This window comes from Aedes albopictus, chromosome 2, assembly GCF_035046485.1.
Source record: "Aedes albopictus strain Foshan chromosome 2, AalbF5, whole genome shotgun sequence".
In the NCBI taxonomy this organism is placed as follows: Eukaryota; Metazoa; Arthropoda; class Insecta; order Diptera; family Culicidae; genus Aedes; species Aedes albopictus.
In genome coordinates this window covers 112,349,767-112,364,325 of record NC_085137.1, presented here as the reverse complement: position 1 = coordinate 112,364,325, position 14,559 = coordinate 112,349,767, and the positions used below count along the sequence as shown (strand labels likewise).

Genomic DNA, 14,559 nt, shown 5'->3' with positions numbered 1-14,559 from the left:
GACAGAAGTTCACGATTTTCGTTTTATTTTGTAAACTTGTGTAATTGACCTTGGAAATGCTTTGCATTGCGTTGTAGTTATGCACATTTGGTAAAACATGTATTTATTTTAAATTCACTTCCCCATCCAACTGAGCTACTTTAAAAATTTCAGATCTGCAACAAATGGAGTATTACCATTTCTTCAAAACAAGTGTAACGTGTATGGTGTATCCAACAAAACCTGCCAAGAGTATAGTTAGTTATGATGAAATACAGTAAAACTTGAGCACTTCAACCTACTCATGAATCGCAGCCGATCATTTCACTCAATATGAAAACCTTACCGGAGTCCATCCAACTTCGTTCTTCTCAGAAACGCATGGAACTTTGCAAATCAGTTCTGACTCGAGCCCGGTTTCATACGAAAAGGTCATCAGCGTGGGGTCAAGCTCTAGAACAAACACGGCTCCTGCCACTGGCACGAGCGAGCGCCGGCAATCAATCCATTGAGAAATTCTTATAAAGTGCGGCCAGTCGGTGGTGGATCGCGTTAGTCGAAAGATCGAATCCTGAACGGTCGTGAAAGTCAGTTGCGAGTACTAGTGCGGGGAGAAAAAGTAGTTCTGTAGAGACGGAAAATAGTTTCGCGAATAAGTGTGGACAAACTAGTGCGACTGTTTAGTGAGTCGAACGGTGGTGATTGAGTGGAAGCATAGACATGATTAGGCTTGGCGTTGTAGTTTTGCTGGTTGTCGGCACGTGCATTGCAGGTAAACAAAACTTTCTATGAACTATTAGAAGTGATTTGTTCTTTGGGTATTGTATTACTTCCGCCTTTTATTTAGTTCAAGGTTTAGTATAAGTTGAAGTTTTTGCTCCAAAGAAAGGTTAGTTTACATTTGGATTAGCTCAAGATTTTGTATAGTAACAAATGATGGGATACGCCTTAGTTTTTGTGTCTGTGTTGGCACTGCACAGCAGCTTTGCTTTGAAGAATCTGGATGAACCCAGGTATAAGTCATTCCGCGATGCTGAACTAGAGTGTGCTGAGTATCTATTTATTACGAACGAAACTCTGGAGCGATACCGCAGTCGTGGATATCCGGACGAGCCAAGCGCGCGCAAACTTATCAACTGTATTCAAGTGAATCTCAATGCGTGGGATGAGGAGCTCAACCAGATCAAGGACTACGTGTTCAAGCAGTTCTTCATTCCCAACATAGTTGACTGCCTGTACTTGCAGCATGTCCAAGAGTGCATGGCTCACACTGTGGCTCCTCTCGACCCCAACGATCAACTGGCTCGAGCTTACAAAACATTCCAGTGCTATTACCTATACTACTCCGGAATCAGCAGTGATGTGAAATGGATTCCATTTCACTTCACCGAAATTGTTGAAATAGTGGCAGATTGTCTTCGCATCGTTCCGCAAACTCCCGAATCTGTGCTCCAATACTGCCAGGGTAACTTCGCAGGCAATCCAGACTACCCACCGGCAGCCTATTGCTTCACCGTTCGTACTGGATTCTACAACAGAACAACCGGTATTGACCTACAGAAGCTCTATCTACAATACGGTAACGATAATCTACTGGACGCCAGCACCTTGGCATGCGTACAACAGGTCAACGGACAGTACTGCAAGGAACCGGAACGTCTAGTGCACACCGTTGTGGATTGTTTAATTAATTTCCTGCCGGTGGTACGAGACATCAGCACAGGTGCCAGCAGTATGCTGGGATACCCATCGGAGTGTGGTGTTCCACCTAGTCCGCCACCAAAGACGCAACCTTGCTATAATGATGTTTGCCAGTAGGTTTAATGGGTCTAAAACTGTTTATTCAAGAAAGTCATATTAAAAAGTGTGGGATATTATGAATGGTTCCTTAAGAAAGCTTGTAAATAGCCTTCGGAGTACAGGTCTATTCTGACTACTTTGAGCTCTCAAAGGTGCTCAAAGTGCGATAAAAAAAATATTGAGGTCCATGCATTTTATTTACTTGTTTATGTTTTCTTCTTTTTTGCGAAATAAATCGTTATTTATCAATATATCTCGTTTATATAATTTTTAATTTTGTCGATTTTACGTTTTAAATAAACTATGTTTTTTAAATCTTTATTAGGGAAATTTAAAAATTCAAAATAGAAGCCACTCCGCAGCGAACTTTTGTCGCTTTTGTTTGTGTGCTTGCTTGTCAGCGACGAAAACAAACTCCAGCGAACGGTTGGAACCCACATTTGAGAATTATTTGATCGTTCACATTCGCATTACAAGCGATCGACCGGCGTGCAAATGATTTTTTCAAGTTTTTGATTTTTTGTACTAACACAAACACCAATATGCATTATTTACATACAGACATTATCTTCTTGGATATTTGTTCCCTTATTAAGCATGTGACTCCATTTTCATCCTACGAAAAACAAAGGATTGAAGCGTTGTTTGTTTTGTTTCTTAAACGAAATCAATCGGTGCCGTAATCGCTTGTTTTCGAATAGAATTAATTTGGGAGCATGAGATTACTTTTGGCACTCATACCCTATTTATCCCTTTCGTGACGAACCAGCACAATTGTGCTGTTGGGCGATACCAGTTTTTCATATTTTTGCAGAAGGACCTGGGTTCAATTCCTGGCCCATCCTTTTCCTCCTACATTGTATCTTTCTATCTCTTTATCTCTTTCTCTTCTCTACATATATACAAGTTCATATAAGTATATAAGTTCAAAACCTTCGGGTTCGATTCCCGGTCGGTCCAGGATCTTTTCGTAAAGGAAATTTCCTTGACTTCCTTGGGCATAGAGTATCTTCGTGCCTGCCACACGATATACACATGCAAAATGGTCATTGGCAGAGGAAGCTCTCAGTTAATAACTGTGGAAGTGCTCATAGAACACTAAGCTGAGAAGCAGGCTTTGTCCCAGTGAGGACGTTACGCCAAGAAGAAGAAGAAGAAGAACCTTCGCTTGAACAGAAACGGGTTAAAAGCCGTTTCCCATCCTTGAAACTATCCTAGCACAGTGTCAATCTATCACATAACGCCTACGAGTTATGCAATCAAGCGAACTGTGCCGCAGTATCTTCAGAGTAATAAATTCACCTTACGCCTGGCAGCCACGCACCAATGTGTGAACTCATTGCCAACCACACCTTACCAACACTCCGACATCCGCATGAATTTGTGCAGACGCAGAGGTATATTCGGTCTGTTGTGGATACAAATGATTGCGATAATCACTTAATTCTCCTTCCCCACTTTGACTTGCAACCTGACGTGGCAGGCGCCATTGTCGCCTAAAAATAGAAGATCACCAACACTTACACACTGAAGATGCCTGCTTAGTTCCCGGCAGATACAATATCGGTTAATAAAAATGCACCAAAGCCGATCTCCCATACAAAATGTTCAATTTCAGATTGCCATATCTCAGGTATCTCTTAATCGATTGTTTTCATTTTTCTGTAACGAACTACAAAACATTCCAATTCTCATAAAAATTTGAAAAAGTTCGGTGATAACTATTGATACAAAAATTACAGATAGGTTGAGTTTTGACAATAAAAATGCACCAAGTCAAAAAGTTTTATAGCAAATAATGGTTACGTCGTATCATTATGGTGTCTTCGGCAAATATGATTATTATGTAATGACGAATACATTTGCTGAAGAGACGAACATGATATGACTTTAGTATTTTTTGCTATGCAACTGTCAAAATAAAACCTATCTGTAACTTTTGTATCAATAGTTATCACCGAACTTTTTCAATAGTTTTTGAGAGTTGGAATGTTTGTAGTTCGTCACAGAAAAATGAAAACAATCGGTTTAGAGATACCTGAGATTTGGCAATCTAAAACTGACTATTTTGTATGGGAAATCAGCTTTGGTGCATTTTTATTGTCCGATACTGTATCTCATTGGTTCTTTGTGTAAAAGTAGCTGGTTAGACGATACTGGAGTAGCATCCACGGGCGGTCAATCTAGCTTAAGCTGAAGCTCTAGCAACAACTTTTTCCCGTCGGTAAAATGTTTGTTTTACAATTTTCTTCGTCTAGGGAGGGTGCAAGTAAATGTGTGCGTGGATTTTCTGCATACGAAACATCATTTTTCACAACCACAGAGAAAGATTGCTTTCCTGTGATGGCGATTTATGATCTGATGAGCAAAAATATTAACTGAAATATTTTGTTTGTTTTTCTAAAGCTACATCCATCTCAATTAAACACTTTTTGCTCAATCGTACTTTGAACAACACGTGGATTGCGAAGAGTTTGACCGACTTTTCGTATAAATACTTACGGTCAAATAATAGTTTTTGGCCAACTTATCACAGAGAACAGACATCTCAGCTAGAAGAATAAAATCTCTTGAATGCTGTGTAAGAACGCAAATGTTTAAGCGTTGACAATACTAGCGCCACTATACAGCAAGTTGCTACAATCAGTGGTGAGTATACATTAGACTTGGTCAACAAAGTCGATTTTTCGGAACAAGGCTTTTTCTATTCCTTTTAGCGTCCAAAACAACTGTGCAAAATTTGGGAGCGATTGGATGCTTCCCCGTATTCCCCGTAGCGATTGAAATTTGTATGGAATTTAGTATGAAAAAATGTGCTTTTTTTTTAAATTTTTCTCATAAATTGAAATTTTTCGTCTAAAACAATCTAACTAACGACGTTGAAGTATAGCCTTGGATATGCCGAAAAACTTTGCCGAAGTCCGCAAAGTGATCTGACAATTTTGAAAAAAGTTATAATGTACAGATTGCCGGGGGTGGTGCTTAACATTTAACATGTAAAGGAATAACATTAACCCTCTAATACCCAAATTTTTTATTTTGATCTAAATATCGGTTTTCGTCATATAAAATCGATTTAACCTTCCGTAACTCGCGTGGTTGACTACCTGCGTCAGCACCACGCTAATGCTGAGTACAAAAAGCGAGATTTTTTCATCGTGTTGTACAAAATATAACAGCGCGATCGCTCGAGGGTTAAACATGTTTTGGAAGATGATTTTTTTTGAATTCTTGATTTCATGAATTTCAGTTTTTGATTTTTCTAATTATTATTTTTGAACATCCCCACACTTTTATATTTTTCCTGGAAGCCTAGTTGGGGTACGGATTTTTTGAGATGAAAACATTATGAGATTTTATGGTTTGTGTTGAAATATTTTTATTTTTATTTTTTTTCATAGAAAATTTTATTTTCCGTGTAATTTTAACGTAAATAATTGTAGAGTGTATTCGATTCCCTTAAACTATTTAACTAGGGTAGAATGATTTGGGAAAAATTTAAAATATGTTAATTGTAGGGATTCAATACAAAATAAACAATGACTTCTAAAAGGTGACTGAAACATCAATTTTTCAATGATTTTTATAAAAAATGTAAATACACTTCAAAATACACCAAAAACCATTTTGAGATATACAAAACAGTCCTAAATATCTGTCAAAAATATAAAAATTTTGATTTTCCACGAAACAAATATTACAAAAATGCTCAAACTATACCCCGTCTAAGGGCGGGGTTGGGTATTAGAGGGTTAATAATGAAATCTCAATTTTTGTCCTAAGTTTCCAGGCGAATAACTGTTTTCACAAGCGTCAGATAGCTTTGCGGTCTTCGCAAAGTTTTTCGGCATATTCCAAGCTATACTTTAACGTCATTTGTACATTAGTTGGACAAAATAATTCAATTTATTAGTAAAATGTTAAAAAGCACGTTTTCCCGTACTAACTTCCATACAAATTTCAATCACAATACGAGGACGCAACCAATGGTCCCCAAATTTTGCACAGTTGTTTTGGACGCTAATATATATTGAAAAAGCTTTGTTCCAGGTTGATACGATCAAATTTAAAGTTTCTCCATACAACGTTGACCCACTCTAGTATACATATCAAGATAAGTTTCATATTCACCACTGACAACGGCATGGGAACTTTGAGATACCAGCGCCGCCACGGAATTGCCACTTGTGTTGCCATTTCAAATGACCGTTAAATTCCTTATACAGTTTCGGAACTGGACTTGGATGTCTCCGAAGACTGCAAAGCGATATAAGGCATGTGGAATAAGCTATTGACTGAAAACCAAATAACAATAAATAATAAAATCTCGTAATTTTATCGATCGGGTAAGGCTTAAACTTTTTTCACGAACGTCGCATCGCTTTGCGGTCTTCGGAAGTCTGATTTTTCGTAAAATTTCCTACAGAAATCATTCATCGACTTATTTTTAGGGATCAAGGGGTTAACCTAAGCGGTTTTTCTTTGAAGAAGTAAATTTTTCCCATAGTAAATCGTATGAAAAACTAAGAATGGCGGGCGCAAAAACATAGTTTTTCCGATCGATCTGAAATTTTGCACAGTTGATATGGGATCAAAATGGAACTCAAAAAGTATACAGGAGCTGGAGTTTTTCCATTTTTCATATTTTCCCATATAAACCGTGTCCCAGGCTAATGTCTATTCTCTGTGATCATATGTACCGAATCACGTAGAAGTGTGCCGGAAATTAAATTCAGGTTGTGCTCGACGTCGACTAGACGGAAACAGAATTTGAGGAACAATTATTCAATTTTATTATTTGAAGGACATTGTAGTTATATCACAATGATTTTTACATGATTTGGAAGCTAATTTTTAAACTAGTAGGTAGTTGATACTAAATTGGCCATGATGCGTTAGGCGAGGTGCAAAAAAATCGATCATTATTGGTCGATGCTTAGTTAGACGACAATTAGGGTAATTCGCTAATTGTTGAACACCACCCAAATGTTGGACAGTTTCTGAAAATGTTATCATAAATCTAACTTAAGTAATTTTCGCTCAACGTAAACGTATGATGTAGATGCGTATACATGTGTGTCACGATATTGCTCCAATTATGTTACAAAATTGTACATATTTTACGTCAAAAATATTGACAGCAAATTTTGTACCGCTGATGTCACGAAAACTGCACAATTCTTAAGATTAATTTTAAGAAATTGCTCTTACGAAATAAGCTTTGCTGGCAAATCGACCACAAATATCAATGTCACACCATAGTTACAAGAACTGCAAGAATTTGTAAAAAATATTTTTCTTATCACACTATAATCATGCATCTAGGATCCAATTGTTGAACACTGACATAACCCTCGATGTTAGCAAGACTGTCAGATTTTTTTTCACTTTACCTAATCGTGCATGTCATGGGGTTTCAAGGGGGTTCCAGGGATGTTCGAGGGGTGTTGCAGAGGGCTTCAGGATGGTTTCAGGGGATTTCAATGGATTTCAAGGGCGTTCCAGAGGTATTTCAGAGGGATTCAGAGTGTTAAGGTGGCCCAGGAATATTTCAGAGCGTTTCAGAGGAATTTAGGAGCGATCCAGGAGTTTGCAAGGGATTTCAGAGTCGTTGCAGGGGTGTTCTAGGGGGTTGAGCGGGTCCCATGGGTATCGAGGAGTGTAGCAGGGGCTTTCAAAGGCGTTCTTTTATTCAATCGTCTTCGGTTCTAGTCAAATCTTTTCAGACATTTTTTACATCTTGTCATGCTTAAAACGATTTCAGTCCACTAGAGCTCTTTTTAAATGAGAAGCAATTCCCTGTCATTTGAAAAAAATGCCATTCAAATGACTAACTGGTCACAAATCACGAAACACTCGGAAAAATTCCGCCAGAGTAAAAAATTATCGGATGTCGGGCCAAAGTCGGGTCAAATTTTATCAAATGTTGGACCACTGTTGGACCCACATCGGATAACTGTAGGGTCTATGTTTGGTTTGGTAGCCAAAATAAAAACAGGTCAATGATAGGTTGATGTCGGGTTATACGTCATCAATTACGTACAAAGCTTGAACCGTTCAACAATTAGCGAGAATCGTCCAACATTAGGATGAGCTAGCTTAAGGAAGCGTTCAACATTTGGGTTACAGACTTCCCAAACAAATGTTCTATTTTCTCTTAAAAAATGGAATTTAAGGGAATTTAAATTCAATGGGAAGTATACGGAATGGGTGGATCTAGACGTTCACTGGATATTTTTCAACTAAAGTGGAATTATGCACGGAAAAATAAACGAAAACAAAAATGGCAGTACTAACCGTTCAACAATTGGCGATGAAAACTAGATGAAAACTATGTGGTACAGAAACGTGCATTCAAAAACCTGTATAGCAGCTAGATGTTTGTCGTATTCGGAAAATGTTTTCAGTTCCGCCGTGTGGGGCGTCATTGGGCCAAAGTGGGGTGACATTGGGCCACAATTTCGCACGTTTAGAATACGACGGGAATGCATATTGTGTGCTATACTACTAGAATACATAATTCTAAGATACTTTGCATCCACCGTCGAATTCTCTGTCTTGTATTGAATCCGTGGGATCGATGGACCAATGTCACCTCGAACGGCGGTAGATTGATAGCTACCTGGCCAGGAAGATCTTGTTTCGGCATTTATCCACTAGATGGCTTCAAGGATAGGGTGCGACTTGAAACTCTCGTACACGCTGCTACGAGAGAGCACAATCAATTGAAAAAAAAAGGCAACCCATTCCTTATGCTTAACTACATTTCAAATAGTGAAGTGAAATTGTGCGGAACCCCATAAAAGTAGCAGCTTGGGCCAACCTAATATAAAAAAATGAAGTCCAAATGTAAATAGGACTCTGATTGAAAGCAACCAAACTCTAATGGCTAAACTTAATGAGGAATCAATTCCTTCAACCATAACGGTAGATCACCATACTATAAAATGTTTCCGACCATCTTTTTAAGCTACTCTTTCGCTGTAGTAAGGGGATTTAGTGTTTGAATTGTTTTTATATAGAAAGCGGCATTTGAACAAAATCGCTAAAGGTAAAAAATGTAAATAAATGCGCCGACCAAAGCACGTGCAAAAATGGATAAAAATAAAACACACCTACGAGCTACCGATAGAAAAAAATGGAATACTCGGGCAGCGGCGCGGCGTTGCAGAGTTGTCTGGTAACTTTTTTTTATGAGGAAAATGAAAAAAAATGGCATCTTCATTTCCGCATTGAAGAAAAAAAAGTCCAAGTGAGGCTTTTCTATAAGCTGAGCTTCGCTGCAGCTGTTCTGGCAGTTTCTCCCTTGTAATACGAGCTGAAGCACAGTAATTCCATATGAGAAGCGTCGTAGTGCCTTTGGTGCTACTTCTGGCATCACAGAGTTGCCTATCTTTGAAAAATCTAGATAAGCCCAGGTGGAAATCATTCAGTGACGCAGAGTTAGAATGCGCCGAGTACTTGTTTATTACCGAAGAAACACTTCAACGTTACCAAACCCAAGGATATCCAGATGAACCAAGTGTTCGCAAGCTTCTCAACTGCATCGAAGTAAATCTGAACGCGTGGGATGAAGACCATCTGCAGATCAAAGATTATGTGTTCAAACAGTTCTTCGTCCCGAACAGCATCGATTGCCAATACGTGCAGCATACCAAAGAGTGCATCGCTCAGAACGTGACTACCCTAGCTCCGAACGATAGCCTGGGTCGAGCTTATCAAACGTTCCAGTGCTACTACCGGAATTATGCCGCAATCAGCGGTGAGGTGAAATGGGTACCATTCCATTTTAGCGATATCGTTCAAACTCTCTACGATTGTATGCACATCGTGCCGCATTCCAACCAGTCGCTTTTGGACTATTGCCAGGGACGGATCGTTACCAATCCGGACTATCCACGGCTGGGGTATTGTTTCTTCGTGCGATCCGGATTCTACAGCAGAATGGCTGGTATCGAGTTGCAGAAACTTTACGTCCAGTTCGGTTCCGAAGGTCTTCTCAAAGAAGACACCAAAGCATGTGTGGTGGGTGAGACCAGCCAGTACTGTAGGGAGCCGGACCGCTTCGGACACATTGTGCTAGATTGCTTGATCGAGTACCTTCCGGCGGGACGTGACATTGGAACTGCCGCTAGTGAAGCGTTGGGGAATCCTCCTGAATGCGGGATTGCCCCTAGTCCCCCACCGAAGACACAACCATGCTATAATGGGCCTTGCCCTTGATAGGGTTATTCTCATAATGCTTAGTACGTACAGAAATCAGACAGATCTGCTCTTTAGCTTTACACATCTGCTCTAGCAAAACGAAATTTCCTACTTACATTCGACATGTTGTTTTAAAATGCATACATTTCTGTGACATTTGGTAAATCTTCATGGTAATGGCATCCTCGATCAGAGACATAAATTAATAACTTATAATAAAATAGATCAAATTCTAATAAAAAACTGTAACTTCATAATTCAGTGACCTATACAAAGCTATACAAAGACGGTTTAAGAACAGTAGATTTGAAAAAGCATCACCCTGCTTCAATCCATCCAAGATCACAAACGAGGTAGATACTTCGGCTGCGATCCGAATACATGATTTTGATCCAGAGTTGCGCGTATCAGCCTAATTAATTTCGGCGGAAAACATGGTCACTTTACCTGCCAAAGCTCATTCCTTTTGACTGAATCGTTTGCTGCTTTAATATCAATGAACAGATGGTGAGTCTGCATTCTGCAAGTTATATTCCCAAAATTTACCTAGGATCATCCGCAGGTTAAACATTTGATCTGTTGTTGATCGGCCTTCAAGAAAACCAGCCTGGTATTCGCCCACGAAGGACTCCTCATGAGGACTCAGTATGTTGAACAGGACACTCGAAAGTATACACGGAACTTGAAGGTGATTTCACTGCTTGTCTGACATCCATTATGGTAATCCTGTTCCTAGGTGCTTCTTCACTGCTACATGTCAACAAATCTTCGAAGTGCTCCCTCCACCGGCTGCCACCATTATTTTGTCTGTCAGCAAATTTCCTTTCCGGTCATTACACATGGCGGGCACTGACGCAGTCTTGTGCAGCGCACCATTGATAGTTGCATAAAACCTCCGCATATCGCCCGTGCACAAGGGGGGGGGGGAGGGTTTGTTTGTTAAACCCCACCCATTACTGACGCTTCATACACTAGGCGCCACTTCGCCTATTGCCGACATTGAGAAAAACCCTCCCTTGGCGCCACTTCTGTGCACGGGCCTGGTTCTTGTCCATACTCCTATCCGCACTCCTCGTCGAACCAACCATTACGTTGGCGTCGCTGAGCAGTAGCGATCACCTCTTGCGCTGCTGATGTCACTTCTATGTACAACAGAGATGGTTATATTTGCGGTTTAGGGGAATATGATATAGATCGATGAGATTTGAATTACCTTGTGACAACTAAATTGCCGTGTCATTAATTGGCTCGGTAGCTTAGTTGGTAAAGCACTTGTCTAGCGAATAAGGGTCGTGAGTTCAAATCTCACCTGAGCTGTGGATTTTTTCCCAATTTAACCAATAATTTACCCATCTGTACCCATATGTACGTTGAGTTATTTGAAATTCATAATAGACCACACGGATTCATATTACCGAAAATTTGCACTTTGAGTGAGTCCCATAAACTGTTGACATCTCCTGAACCGTTGGTCTCTCCTATCCTCTCGTTATGATTCTGATGGTACTGTGCAGCAACTACTTCGGCTGACAAGTGTTTTATATTGAAACGCATCAATCTGTTGCTTCTTGATCTCGTGACTGTATAATCACGTCCTGATTTTTGCGGCTACTAGATAATGATCCATGTCAATGTTTGGGCCTCTGTAGAACCTCACATCTATGATGTCCGAAAAATGTTACCTGCACCAGCATGTGGCTTATCTGGGAACAAGTGTCACCACTCGAGTGCCGCCAAGTGCGCTTTCGCATTTCCTTACGTGCGAAGTGATTGTCACAAGGCGCAGACCATTACCGTTGGTAAAGGAATGAAGTTTTTTTTTTGTTCCAATGAAAGGTCGAAACAAACATTCTATGCCGATCTGCGCATTTGCATCTCCGATGATTATTTTATTTTCACATCTTGATTTGGGAACTCTCCGCAGGCCTTATCAAGGCTCTCAAAGAACTCATCCTTCATGCCACAACGGGTTTATCGTTCGTTTGCGTATAGATGCTGACCAGGCTGTAGTTTAAGAATTTCTGCTCATCCTTAACACACAGAATTGGACACTTATCGGCTTCCATCGAATAACTCACTTCATCTGTTTCCCGATCACTATGAAGCCAACTCCATTTCATACTCAGCCGTTGAATGCCAGAACAGACGCTATTTGAGCCGCACCTTCTTGCTGAACAGACGCTTGGGACGTACCTCCACAATCTAACTGAAGTTAAAAGGACAATAGTGTCAAGGCTGCTCTATTAGCTAAGCGTATAACTTTTAGCTGGAGATCTATGTCATCGATTCACCCGTGAAAGCATGAGGTAGAAACTTGTGAGGACCAGAGCTATGATGGATGCTCTCCTTATCGATTCACTGCACTGCAGCCCAAAACTTACTGATAAATGGAAAATATCGATTTGATCTACTGTGGAGAGCTCAGTAAAAAATGGAGAAATACTGAACTCAGCTAGAAACTCGGTGAACAGGATCGTGCCCAGAAAAGACGAAAAGAAAGGGTTTTTGTGCCTTCTCGGTTAAAGACGGAGGTAAACCTAGTAAAATAAGGTCAAAAGGAGGAAATTATTCCTCAAAACCCCTCTCTTGGATACTTGCTTCTTCTTTTTCTTTATGGCTCGACATTCGCATTGGAACTTGGCCTGCCTCTCTTCAACTTAGTGTTCTTAGAGCACTTCCACAGTTACTAATTGAAGGGCTTCCTTTGCCTGCCATTGCATGAATTTGTACATTGTGTAGCAAGTACAATGATACACTATTCCCAGGGAATCGAGAAAATTTTCCCGACCGGAACGGGAATCGAACCCGCCGTCTCCGGATTGGCGATCCATAGCCTTAACCACTAGGCTAACTGGAGACCCCGTTGGATACTTGAATGTTAGTGATAAAATACTGAGCTGAAACATCAGATGCGACAGACCCAGCTTCATCAGTGTGTGGTGTCGTACCAGCTGAAAAGCAGCCTTGTCAAAATGACTTGCGGGTATTCGGTAGTTATTTCCGGTTTGTGCTTCGTTCTCGTTCATAATTCCGGTGATTGTTTTGAATTTTTTTCGTATTTGCGCTTCGTTTGCCGGCTTCAAATCAAAAGAGTGGTCGTTAAGTCGATGCTTGTTTATTTATATTCTTTTATTTCCTATTAGAAAGTTAAGTTCCGTAAACTCTGTCGTTGTTTTTTTTTACTAATGAATGGTTGGTGGTGAATTCTGAATAAAAGTTGTATACAACCAGCGCCGGAGAAATAGATGAACGGAAAAGATCTAAAAATATCAACCATTCTTTCAAAAATGTATCAATGGATGTATCAATGCTGTGAATGTTGCGTAACTCACTGGAACAATGCGTTCCCTATTATCTTAGCAAACTACAGTAGAATCACTTGGCATGATATAGGACCTCGCGATGCAGGCGACTTGCTCCGCCAAAGCTCCACTCTTCAATGAGGTAGCATCACTCTGCCCATCTCGTCATGATGCTTGCTGTCATCGACGCTTGCTAGGGGTAGGACACCTAAGGGGAATGTCACTAATCTTTGTTCACACCCAACAAAGCCCATTGTGGAAGAATTTGAATCTAGAACAATAAACAGGTCTGAAAAAAATGTTGATATCCACTAAAATTATTCATCACAGATTTGCAATTCTAGCCTAAAAATAATGATAAAAGAGATTTATATAAAGTTAAAAATGGTTTTCATGCTCCCGGAATTAGATTTTAGATTTAGTAAAAATTCATGAAAAAGTTCATATCAAATTTTAAGTAAAATTTGTTGCACAATTTTACCGACTGTGCTGTAGTTTTTTTTTTGTGAAATCGGTAGATAATTTCTAGGAGATCCCTGCGGCAATCTCTGGAGAAGTTGATATTTGATCACCATAAAGAATGAACGCTTAACAAAAGCTTGTTCTAACGGGACTGCTTTTGTTCAGGCGGGTTCAGGCGACCTCTCAGAAGAATGTTCCTCAAAACTCTGACATCAAAGAGAAAATTACCGGAGAAATTCTTATTGAAAATGCTGAAGAAATTTTAGCAGGAATCTTAGATATGTTTCTGATAGACTTTCAGATTTAATTTCCCATAGAAATTTCTATTGAATGTCTTGTTTTTTTATCTGAAGACCCGGAACATTTTTTCGGTCAATTTCTCCACTCATTTCTTCTGCAATTTTCTCAAGGAAGCTATTGAACTTATCAGGAGTTTGCCATGGATTCATCCTTATTTCAGCTATCAAAATCATAAAAATTCGGACTAAAACTCTTCAAAATAATCTACCTTACATTTATGCTTGATTTCCTCCAGAAAATGCTTCAATACTTGTAGTGTTCTCTGATTTGAGTAAGTCGTAAGCTGCCTGAGTAATATTAAGCTCAAGAGTTCTAAAAATACTTCTGATATACTTACAAGCACTCTGTTGGAAAATTCTTCAAAATGTTTTCATAAGCTTGAGACAGAAAAAAACAAACAAATTCAGCAGGAACTTTTTCACTTTTAAATTTACAGGGGATAGACAAAATGATCGGGACAGGAAAAAAACTCGCTTTCAAAAAATGTACCTTTTCGAAAACTGCATAAAAA

At 39.6% G+C, this 14,559-nt stretch overlaps 1 protein-coding gene across 2 annotated transcripts in view; it reads left to right on the top strand.

Annotated features, from left to right (window-relative positions):
* Positions 1 to 507: 507 nt before the first annotated feature.
* Positions 508 to 14,559, top strand: part of LOC115264418 (uncharacterized) — a 30,921-nt gene continuing 16,869 nt past the window's right edge. Inside the window, exon 1 of one of the 2 annotated variants that reach the window (XM_062850242.1) lies at positions 508 to 751. In XM_062850242.1, coding sequence (XP_062706226.1) covers positions 700 to 751 — 52 coding nt within the window. In that variant the 5' untranslated portion in view covers positions 508 to 699. The remainder of the gene's footprint in view (positions 752 to 14,559) is intronic. The other variant, XM_062850243.1, reaches the window with a different exon arrangement.